Consider the following 12,864-nt stretch of genomic DNA (forward strand, 5'->3'; position numbering starts at 1 on the left):
TGAAAACAAATACGCAATTATTAAAAAATTGCGTAAAATAGAAAAAATTAAAAAAAAAAAAAAGAAAATTTATATATAATAATAATATATAAAATGCAAGAAAATAAAATAAAATAATACATTTTGTAGCTGAAGTTATTAATAAAATTTTTTTTTCTTGGACTTGTATTTATAAAACTTGTAAACTCTTAATTACGATATTAATATGCTGAAACGCACATTTTTACAGTGAATTGACAAATTCGCTTATACTCGTACCGATTGCATTATATTATACAAAATTGAGTATACTCTTGAGCTTAAGAAACACAAACTCAGAAAAATAAAAAAGGAGGTCCCGATCGCTCCTTTGAGTATATTACCGCGAGTATGCAAAAGGCTTACTACTTTGGTAGTCCACCTATCCGCTAGCATGCGCGCTTGTGGTACGATTTTGTTCATTAACCCGGGCGGTTGTTGTTGTTCTTGTAGCAGCATAAACATTCAAAATACCTACATAGGGGGAATGCTGCTGGAGTGACAGTCAGGGTCGTTTCGGTAAATGTGGAAACGATCTAATAAATTGCATAACATGGATAATTGTACTAATCCTGGTCTAACATGGATTGTTTTTGTTTCGAGTCACAGCAGCTTTGTTAGTCTGCCCTGGCATTATTTAATAACTCGTGGCTCAAGAACGTCTTTAAATTGTACATATATTAAATCCACCTTACGATTATGGGTTACGATTTCCCCACAAGCTCTTAGTTAGGCAAGAGAGATCCAGCTTTTTCATAGTGGATGCCTTTCGTCAAGGTCGATGAGTAAGGTTGCCGTTACCCCCACAGTCGGTTCTACGTTACTGGAAGGTTCTTGGTTCTTGGCAAGTAGGAATGAGTATTCGCCGCGCCGTATTTCTGTTTTAAGTCGTAATTTGCGATTAACCAGCAACAAATCATGCCCGCCCATAATCTATCTTGAATATTTGAGCAAATGATCGGTCGATTGCGTTGGAAAATTAAAGTGGTGACGCACTTCGCTTTTTCGGACTTTGTAATTCTAATTGGCGTTAAAAAACTGGCAGAAGGAAAACACGACTCTGTTGAACTCGGCTAAAGCGCCACACAGGGAAAAGGAGAACCCAGGCAGAATTTGGTAAAGCTTCTTTTTTTATATTAATAATTTCGGCTGCCCCCAGATGAGAATAAACTTTAAGGAAACTCTTTATTTTTTATTTTCATTATCAGTAACTATTTCTTAAGCTCAAGTGCCCACTGCATATCATAAGTGTTAATGCACACGATTTTACAGGACCCATTAAAGTAAATATTTAGTTAGATTTGTATGAGTACATTAGAGTTTCATGTATTTTAGGTAGTGCAGTTTCATTTTTTAGTACCTATAACTTTCGGGCCTTTAGATCGCTAAAGAAGTCAATAAAATATTCAATTTCAAAAATATGTATTTTTGGTCTAGATGGATTCGCTGTATGTGTGTAAACTTACAGGTAGGCATTAATCTAATGTATGTATTGTACTATATGTAAACATACACAGCTGCGGTCAAAAAAATGAGTATCGCTTTTTCCATACCATTTTTGAAGGGAAATTCCTTAGGCGTCGTTGGACGAGCGAGAATGGGGAGTAAAATTTCATGGCCATGCAACGTTTTGGGCATTTTCGTTCCGCGAGAGAGAAAAAAGATATAACGTAAGGGAGAAAAGGAGAGAGAGAGCTATATCTTATATATATCTTAGATACATTTTAGGCTATTTTTCCTGAGTTTTTCCTTGTGGTTGCTAATTTCTAGTGAGAAATAACACTGCCTACTTTTTGGCGCTTGGTTGTTGGAGCAAACTTGCAGGAAATCTATTTTTGGTGCCTACTTTTTGGCGTTATATTTCCTTGGTGCCTACTATTTGGGGCGTTTTTGTCCCAATTTTGTTGGCCTTTTTTTGGTGCCTACTTTTTGACGCTTATTTCCGTTTCCTGGTAAGTGCTTGTGCGTACTATAAGTGCCGTTGCTGCGGTGCTAGAATCGCTGCGTTTGTGGCGGTCATAAACGCTCGGAGTAGTGCGCGTTGTTGCCACGGTTTGTGTCCAGCGTTGACCTACACCGGTCGACCCTTCTCCGTTCTTTGTAAATTTTGTCTATTTGTATTCTTTGCAAATATTCTGAATTTATTTAGATATATATTCTTTCTCTCTCTCTCTCATTCTCTCTCAGGTCTCTCCCTCTTTCTTTGTCTGCCTTGAAAGTTTCACTTCTGTTATGTGTTCTACACTACACGCACTTTTTTTGTTTTAATGGCATCTATTGTAAGATGATCACGTCAGTTTGTGTGACGGTTACCTAATTCAGAGACTTCAACTCCAAATTAATACGTAAATTATCAAAGGGTTAAAGGGTAAAGCGTAAAAGGTCAAGTCGGACCAATTAACTGTTTCAAGAGGTCAAGAAGGAACGAATTTGATATAAACAGGGCTCAGCTGACACGGGAATGGAACTTTGCTTGATTTCTCACTTCTAGAAGTTTCACACTTTTCCCTACAAAGTCCAGAAGTTCCGGAGTTAATGATATTACGTCTTGGATGCAAATCGTATTTTTCTAGCGTGACTCAGCAATTCAATTTCCATTGTTTGAAGGATGGAAATTAAGCACCATGCGAGTTAAAGCTGGGCTATGTCAGACGGCGTTATTTGATGTACCCATAGCTGCTTCAACGGTGAAAAGCTAATCCAAACCTGAAAATACTGCAATGGGAAGTGTAGGAAGTGAAACCCGTCGGATAGCCCAGACAAAGCAAAGAAATCCATTATTTTCTCGGTAGATGGCTGTAGTGATCTATATCTCGTAAAGTATCGATCAAACAATATAAAGTTTCTGCTCGTTGCCAAGGTGATACTAAAAAAAATCGTTTGCTGTTTTCTGTTTGTTTCATTCAATTGTGAGTTACAGGGTGTTAGCAAAGGATGTCAACAAAGAGAAAATTCGGTACATTTCACAGTTTTTCTTTGATAAAGGCGAAAATGTAAGCCACTAATTATGCGCCATTTTGGTTTCGTCGATTCCGTTCAGACATTTTTGATGTTAAAGAAAATGTCGGTAATCTTGATAAAATCACAGAAATAATCGAAGTTGACCGGCAGTAGTCGTAGCATCGCCCAGATGCTGAAGATCGACCATAAGACAGTTTTAAACCATTTGCGAAAAATTTTTACTCAAAAATAATGGATTTCTATTTTCTCCAAACTAACGCAAGAAATAGGATTCAAACATATCTACAAGACGGGTTTGGTTTGCGGTTCCCAAGTTGAGGGGAAGGCTAGAGCAGCTAATCAAAACTCCAGGGACCAACACTTCTCTCGGAAATACTGCTCGACTAGATTCAAAGCGCTACATAACGATTTTCGTAGGAGCTTAGTAGATCAGGATATAGTCGAGGTCATTCAGCATCTTCTACGTCCATGTCAAAAAAATACATACAATATCCAGGGACCTCTTTCTTTGGTATCGGGATGGTTGAAGGGTATGTTTTAAAAGGATATGCAGGGATCAGGCTGTGATATTTTTTGGTTTTTCGCTGAATATACAGTAGCGCGCATAAATAAGCGCATGATGATTTTTTTAATATTTACAAAGTTTTTCAAGCAAAAATTTGTTATAATTTTTTTTTTTTGCTTTCAAAATATTGTTTATTCTTCAGTCCATTGAATTTTCGTATAATAAAGCGCAAGTTTTAAACGGCTAAAATATTGTTTTTTTCATTTCATTTCATTTCAATTTATAAAAACTGGAGTTGATTCATTTTAATTTTTCTTGTAAATGGTCTTGTGTATTTTGTTGCATTGGAAATTAATTTTTATACAGAATAAAGTGCAATATGTCGTCAGAAAGAAAAAAATTATAACAAATCCGAACGATATTTTAGGCGCTTAACTCAATGGGCTGTCAACCGCATACTCGAAATTTTTCTAAAAATTCATATTTAAAGGTTTAAAGTTTTCATGATAATGTTTGGAATTTTTTTACTTTTCGTATCAAGTTTGAAAGTTTCATTAATGTAATTCTGGTTAAAGACTGAACAATATTAAAAACAAAAAAATTATATACAAAAAAGTTTACTAACAAATAATCATGCATTCAGTTATGCTCGCTACTGCACAAGTAGGTTTTATTATTTTGACGGCAGCTGTATATATACATTTTTTAATACATTATATTTAGTTGAAAATCAAATCCTTCAGTGGCGTGTTGATATTCTGGGTCTCTAGATTTTTTATGCTCATAAGTATGTGCATACGAGCATCTAGCGCATATACATGCGAATATATGATTTTTACTATTGTATGTATGTAGATACATATGTAATAGAGAGAGTAAAGCTTATACCATATTTTCATTTACATTTCCGTATATGTATGTATACATTTATATAAATATACCTATGTGCCATTAAGGGCCTGATTAGGTCGCTAGTTTCGTTAATACATGTAGACGCATATTGTTTACCAAACATATATACTTATATATGTATAAGTGTGTATGAAGTCGATTTTGATGCAGGGTCCTATTCGGCTTCTAACGATTAAACGATTCAAGTTGAAATAAAAGAGTGATTCGGATGAAAAATTCTATCTATTTCTACATTTCTAGGTAAATGTAAGTGTATACATGTATTAGTGTGCATGTGTAAAACCTATTTACACTTATAATGATTTTTGAAATGCTTGAGCTTTGAATTTGGCCTGCCTTTCGAACCCTGACATTCCAATAAATTCCTCTGTTAGTACGAATATGCATACGTACATATTTATGTGCTTATTAAACTATTGGGATTCTTACAAATTTACATACACATACATACATGAAACGTATATTTAGTTTTATATTTTAATCTTACACTTGATTAGTTACGTTTCTAATTTGGTTGAAATTACCTTAGAACTCTTGCTACGTGCTAAGTAATATGTATGTTTATAGTCTGGCCTACATTTATGTTATAGGTATTTGTCTATGTAGTTGTAATAAAAGGTTCCAAGTCCGTAATGTACAACACAAACAGATTAGACTGTCTGCGTTGCCAGATTTGTTCAGGTTGCCATTATGTTCCTCGTGTCTCTGTACATTTCTGATATGCTCCAGTTGCTTTTGTTTTACTTTTGTGCTGATTCCTAATTACTGTTGTATAATTTTTACTTATTTTTTGTTTCATTGTGCTTTCTTTTTAACCTATACATAGAAACCAATTCTGCAGATCATTCTGGACAAGGATGCTCTTATCTATAAAACTTTGGGAAAAAAAACTCAAACACCAATTTTTGAATATTCAAAAGTTCTTTCAAAAATCCGCAGTCAGATTGTCTCAAATGGGTTTAAAAGTATAAATTCAAATCTTCTTATCATGCAACTTCAAACAATTATGTATTATAACCCTTAACGATACATCGGGACTCATTTTTAACTTAAGTTTTCACAGGTAGAGTGGCACATTTTAGATGAGCACGCATTTCAGAAATTTTCATCTCGCTGATTCAAATATAAAATTTGTTGGTTGGACTGTATTTTGAATTACTTCCTATATTCAACACGTTTCGATAAACCTTTTTTGGATACTCATACAAATGAGAACCGGAGTTAAAAATTTGAAAATAAATCCGAAACCATAAATAACGAAATTCTCGCAAGTTTCATTGAATATATTAAAACAACAAAATTTGTCGGCCAGAAGGATTCGATTTATAAAGTTATAAAAAAGTAGTACGCCGCACACTGGGGATTTTGCGGAAAAAAGTCAAATTTGCAACATACCACCTACGCAATGTTTAATGGTATTTCTAAATTCCTGAATAGAACCAACAATAAAATCAAAAATAATTACTAAACTCCGACTTACAGTTTTTTTTTATAGATATGTCGAAAGTATAATTTTTTTATAGTATTGAACTGACCAAGAAAAAACTTCAAAGCCCAAGGTGGTTTTTTTTCTTTTTGCTTGAGCCGACTTCCAATTTTTTATTTTTCATTTAGGGTACGATATTTTTATATATTTTAGCCGGAAGAACAAAGGCTATAAAGCATTTGATTATCTATTTATAATTAATTTTACGAAAAAAAAAAATCATATTCCTTCATATTCTTGGATCTGCAAGTTGAGCTACATTTACCTACGGTCAGAAACTAGTATCAACGTGTTGCTTAATAACGTCTCTTTCAGTTTTAATCAATTGCAGGTGCCACCAGGCGCCACTGATTATTTTTTGGCAATGATAATAACTAAACGCTTTCTAGTGTGTGCATAATTATAACGAAACACTTTTAATTTTGTTTTGACATTTTGAGGGTAATTCAGAATTATGAACTTACATGTATCCTGTGCGTAAATATTTGCTGGCTTATATTAATAAAAAAAAAAAAAAATTAAAATTTATGAATTAAAAAAAAAAAAAAAATTTTTAATTTTTTTAAAAAGTAGTTTTTAGACATGTTCTTTTCATACACAAATATATACAACTTCGTTAGTAGTAAAAATGTAAATATTTTTTGGGATGTATACTTTTTTCCGCATCTCTGTACAAAAATCCCCAGTGTGCGCCGGCTGTTATTCACACCAACTAAGAATATTGAGTACTCTTCTGGATGAAGATGTAAAACGATTCTGAATTTGATCTGAATGAAGTTTCTTAGCAACTCATTTAATGCTACATAGTAGAAAACTCCATTTATTTGTTAACTGATAAAAGAGAGAGCTAAAATGGAGACCACATAAATTAAATGATTATGGGCCTTTGTGTATTATTGATCCATCCCGAGCACAACATATTTTTTTTGGAAAGAGTGATGGGAATAGGAATGATTGGCAAAATATATTGAATGAGAAGTTCACTAATCCTGTGCGGTTCTTTACTATTTATTCTATTAGGATTTCTAAACCTCATTTGTGAATGGTAATACACTAAAGAGCCAGATAGGAAAATTTAAATTATGGAACTTTCATTGGGGCGCACAGGACAAGTGAATAAACCTATATCAGCATTTTCTGGCCCAGGGTCTGCAGATAGTTAAATGTGTATTTTTGCAATAAACAATTAGTATTTTATTTAATGATGCATTGTAGCCATTGGATAACTATTTTTCATTCGTGATGACATATCTTCTTGGTTACTTGTATGATTGTAGCAGGATGGGTGATAAAAAATATGCCATTTGTATATTAGCTCATTTGGTATTCACGCATTCATTCGGTGCTTACAACTTTCATTTGCAACTCGATTAACATTACTCAAATTGATACCTTTCAAGGATAGTCCCTTTTGGATCATTACCACATCTGTAGACAGTCAAACTTCTGTAACTCGAAAGAGTATTATCTAGTGAAAATGTTCAACTTTTAGAGACTTCGAGTTATAGAATATAACTTTTGTTTAACACGTTGTCTCAGATTAGACCTTATCGTTGGCTTTCGAGCGTCTCACCTAATATTTGCAAAAAAATTATGAAATTTTCCAGTTCCAGTTCCATCATTCAGGGCATGGGACATATAAAAACTGTTAGAAAATCGAAAACAAATTCATACCAACAAGCAGATCGTGAACTAAATACTCAGAAATTAATTAATACTACTTTCACAGCGTTTTCTACCAAGAAAAAAATACACTGTTTGGGCTCTAGTAAAGATTTCCCATAAATCCGCTTGGCACCCAATTTGTGTGTGACAGAGAGAGAGATTACCTCACATTATATAAGATAAATCTTAGTTCAGAGAAGTAGGTTCATTCTACATATATACATACATACTCGTTGCATTGAATAAAAATAATCAGAAATTAGTGACTGAAAACCTACTTCCTTTGGAGTTTCTCTTAAAAAGAGATTCTAATTTGTTCAAAGCCTTATAGTCATCATCAGTGGCAGTGCCATTCATTTTAAAATAGATATATATTAAAGCTTCCCAAGCAATCTTTTACAGCGTCATTGCAAGGCTGGTGAATAATTTCCTCCACTGAACCCTCATCATCCCATTCCATTTTGCTCAAACCTAAATCTGCTGTCCATTCTAAATAATTCGACTTAGAGAACTAATGGAACTAAAATTCGGTGCATATTACTCTCTAAACGCTTTTATATATATAGGTACACAGTAGAAACTCGATACTTTCACGCCTCTATACTTGTAGTATATTATTACTTCCGTACTCAGTACTTGCAACATTAGAAAATTGTTACCTCGATACTTGCAACATTTTTTTGTTTGTCTTTCTCTTTTCCTCCTTTCTGAGAATAAAAGTCGTGAAAGTACCGTCGATGTCATTCTGGTAATGACATTTTTTGAATTGAAATTAGGAGAACTACCGTCTAATTCATTTCCTGATGAAATTACAGTTTCGCGTTAACTTTTGCATGGTGAGGTCTCAAAATGGCAAAGAGAAAATTTATGCTGCTTACAATAAAAGAAAAAGCTGACATTTGAACAAATTAAATGCGTGAATTTCCATTAATGCATTAGATAAAAACTTTTACGTGCATAGAGCAACAATTTTACTCGTATTAAAGCAAAAAATGAGCAGTCAATAAAGAAGTTTGTTACGCGATCTGATTCCAGTCCAAGTAAAAGGAAAACTCTTAAGATTTCTGAGATCCCAAAAATGGAAAAGGCGTTGTCCCATTGATTTGCGGATCAAAAGGTCAAAAACTTACCAATTACAAGTGGTATACTAAAATAGAAAGGCGAAATTCAGGGAAAACCTGGAGGCTTTCACGCTAGTAATGGTTAAGTTGCAAACTTTAAAAAGAGGCATGGAATATGATGACTAAAAATTTGGAGACCAAAATTATTAATTCAAGTCAAACATTTTTAGATAAATTTAACAAAACAATAATGGATTTAAGTTTGACAAAAGAGCAGATACATCTACAATGCCGATGAGTCTGGCTTATTTAGGAAGCTCTTACCCGATAAAACTCTTGTGCGCTCGAAAGAAGCCTCGGCTCCGAAGCGTAAGATCAGTGAGCAGAGAATAACGTTCCTTGCTTGTACAAAAGCTGCTGGAAATTATAAAGTAAAAATTGGTTGTTGGGAAATCGGCGAATCTGCGTTCATTCCAAAACTTTACTGAAGAGCCTGTTGTCTAAAAGGAAATAAAAGTGCTGGAATGACCTTAGCTTTATTTAAGGAATACTTTCACAGAACATTTATTCCATTTGTCAAAACAAAGAATTGTGTTTTAATTAAAAATTGCTTAAATAAACCGGTAAAAGAGTTCCTTAGTGCGCAATATCTTCCTAAAAAAGCACTTCTTATTGACAATGCTCAATGTCATCCGAAAGAAGACGAGTTAAAGATCTAAAATGCCAAATTTGCTTTTTGAATCGGCTATAAAAAAAAAACTAATCAATATTTTTGGGGGCATGCCAAATTTGCTTTTTGAGTGCGGAGTCACACTGTGCGTTTTCACCGGAGCGGTTGAAATGCATGCGTTTTCACCGCACCGGATCGACATGTCACACTGTACGGTCAGTCAGCGTCAATCTGCGTCAGTCTGCTGCATTCTGTAAGCACAACAAGATGTCCCGGAAAATTTTGAGAAAAAAAAAATTGCAATTTCGCTATTGGAAGCGGAAGGATTATTGAGAGAGCCAGTGAATCGCCAACACTGGGCCCATCCATTCTTTTCTCATCGTGAATCAACTGAGAAATTTCGACGGTTTTTCGAAAATATTCGCCAACTTCTATCCACGCTTTTTCTCTTGCATTCTTATCACTATATTCTTTTGCACTTTTATCCCAAAGGGCCGGCTTTTCTTGAATGCAATTTATAAATTTATCCGTATCGAACATGATTGCAAAACGCTGCGTTTGAACCGCACAGTGTGACGGTATTCGTAAGAATACTTGTGTCGTCGATGTCTTCCGGTCTTGCGGTCAAGCCGCATCGCCGCAGCAAGTTGCGGCAACCGTCCGGTAGGTGCGGCGACAACGCATAGTGGGACAACTGTCATACAAACGCGTACGTCATTGCCATCCTTTCGCGCCGGAGCGTTTTCAACGCTCCGGTGAAAACGCACAGTGTGACTCCGCACTGAATCGGCTATAAAAAAAAAACTAATCAATATTTTTTCAAACTTTTTTTTTTATTTTGAAGATTGAACATTGTCATTTATGAATGAAAAATAATATCGTTCAAATGACTGCCACGACTGGCTTTATAGTAGGCCATTCGATCAACCCAATTTTTAAGCACATTTTCGATTGTTTCGAAGAAGACTCACCACTTTGGAAATAGGTTTTCAATATTTCCCAATTTTATTCAAGCGTAAAGCGTCCTCTTTCGTAAATGTCAAACCTTTGAGTAAATTATGAACACATTTGACATGTCATTTGTGTTACCATTCTCAAAAAAATAGGTGGCACAAAAAGCAAACGCTATATGGCCCACCCTGTACTCTATTTGGGTGTTCGGCCAAGCTCCTCCTCCTATTTGTGATAAATGGTTTTTTATGAGGACCTTCTTCATGGCAGATATACACTCGGTTGTTTTCCATTGCCTGTCGAGAAGCAACTGCCATTAGAAAATATTTGTTCTATTAATTGGTGTTCCATGCTCGGGATTTTGAGCCTGTGCACTTCCGAATGGTAGTCACGCACCAACTCATTTGGCTACGGCGTCCGCCACGCTATTGTCATTCGATTTAGTTTGAGTTAAAGAAAGTTCGAGTTGTAGAAAGTTCGAGTTATGGAAGTTTGACTGTACATATAGTATACTTTGTAGTTATATTTACAATATATATTTTATTATTTTCAATACATATGAGTAAAAACTTCACACACACACATATGTAAATACGACTATATTTAACACCTATTTTAGTACACATCTTTTAAAAAAACTAGTTGCTACAATGAGTTTGGATTCGAGAAATAAGTGAAGGCAATTCGAAAACCTACATTTTAAACTCCCTAATTTGTATGCACACACACACACGCATCCATAAGATTTTTTACTTGCTGTTTTTGCTTTTACTTGTTCGATCTCTTATTAAGTTTTACTGTTACCTTATTCTAATTTGCTGGTTTGTTGTTGGCTTTACATACGTGTACATACATATATACATGCAGTACTTACATAGGCATGATTTTATTTACATATGTATGTATGTATTACACTAATAGATAAATAGGTATTAGAGACAAACAAAAAAATTAAATCGCAATATTTACGTTATTTTTAATATTAAAGCTTGAAAGTTCTCAAGTGCCTTGTTAAAGCTTTTTGCCCATCTTCCAATGGCTCGGGTTATAATTTAAGTACTAGTAACTAGTAAAGCCTTCTCCAATAGGGACGGGTCATGTTGACAGCTGTCATATTTCACACTGATTTCTATAAACAGAAGGTCATCGAGGTACAACTACTTCTTAAATTTATTACCCATAGAATTATCCAATTCTAGATACATAGCTATTCAACTGGAAAATTAATTTTTACTTAAATAATATTAGCGTAATTTTTTGTGTTTATATATTTTACTTAATATAAGTCTATAATTGTCTAATCTGTTTGTAAGAATTAAATTCATGAATAAATGAAGTGAATTCAATTTCGTTAGTACTTCACACACATGGCTTGTTTTATACCATCTCAACAGCGACCCGCCCTAATTGGACAACCCTTTAATAAGACTTTACAGTTTTAGTAATAACAGACGTAATAATTGTTAGTTTTTCTAATATTTTTTAACGGTTTATCAGTATTTACGAGTAGTTCAGTCAATTTTGAGATTTTGTTTTGTATAGATTTCATTGAAGGCATATCCCATTAGTTGAGATTACCCCGAGGTTGTGCCAATTATAGCCGAAACATTTGCAAGTTGTGAGTTAAAATCGTGAGCTTGAAGTTAGGAAGAATATAGGACAGAAATTTGTTTGTTTTCCATTACAGACAGGCGCGCATATTTCATATGCAATACATACATATAAGTTCCGCTTCGCCCTCAAATCTTATCAAACTAATCGTCTACCAACCGCCGCCTGCTTCAGTCCTCTTATTAACATTTCTCTCCTACCTTTCATGCCATTGCTGCTTTCACTTTACTTACTTAAATAAATGTTTCGGCTGCCATTTGTTACAAACACTCCGTTGTCGGTTGTGGTAACGGCTTTTCGTGTGGTGGCGATGGTCCCGACACCGATACCATTGGCAGAGCCGTGATCTTTGGTCGTGCATTTTTTACCGGGAGCGATTTCGGGCTTGGGTGTGGTGAAACGGACGCGGTTGAGGAGCGTTGGCGCACCAGCGTACGCTGGCGACTAGTGCTGACAATTTCCGGCAACATTGCCGTGGCAGCGATAGTTGGTACGAGCACTAGCTCCTCAACGGTATCGGTGGAGTCTCGCGAGACAGAACTTTTCGTTGGCATGCCTGCAAATGTATTTGGACGCTGTCGCCTCTCCCCGTTGGGTAGCGCGACGATGGCCGCATTTGTTTTGTTTACTTTGACGCTGATGGTGTCATTGTGCAGCTCATCTTTGATATGCGAAGGTGGAGTTTCTAATGAGATGCTGCCCACTACTACGTTCGTTGCGGACATTGAAGCCGCTGCCGCCGCTGAGGTCGACGGGTGATCGCAGTTGGTGTTGGTAGTGAGCACGGATAGTGTATGTCATTCGGCACTACAGGCACCACTGAAATTGTTGGAGCTGCGACGGCATTCCCGCAGCTCAATGGCGCTACCGTTGCAATCGTCTTGTCTTCTATTCGGCGCGTTCGGATCGCTGTCATTATTTTCATCGGTGCACCATGATGGCTTATTATCCGAGAAGCTCTTCTGTGGGCAGAGCGAGTGTGAGACAAAAAAAGAAAAGGAAAAAAATGCATCAAATAGCAAAC

General features: G+C 35.4%; 1 protein-coding gene across 1 annotated transcript in view; it reads right to left on the minus strand.

Moving 5' to 3' along the window:
• Positions 1 to 11,530: 11,530 nt before the first annotated feature.
• The window catches only part of LOC129244190 (uncharacterized), a 146,133-nt gene continuing 144,799 nt past the window's right edge, over positions 11,531 to 12,864 (minus strand). Inside the window, 1 exon segment of the mRNA XM_054881803.1 lies at positions 11,531 to 12,802. Coding sequence (XP_054737778.1) covers positions 12,101 to 12,802 — 702 coding nt within the window. The 3' untranslated portion in view covers positions 11,531 to 12,100.

The sequence above is a fragment of the Anastrepha obliqua genome, chromosome 4, assembly GCF_027943255.1.
Source record: "Anastrepha obliqua isolate idAnaObli1 chromosome 4, idAnaObli1_1.0, whole genome shotgun sequence".
NCBI lineage: Eukaryota > Metazoa > Arthropoda > Insecta > Diptera > Tephritidae > Anastrepha > Anastrepha obliqua.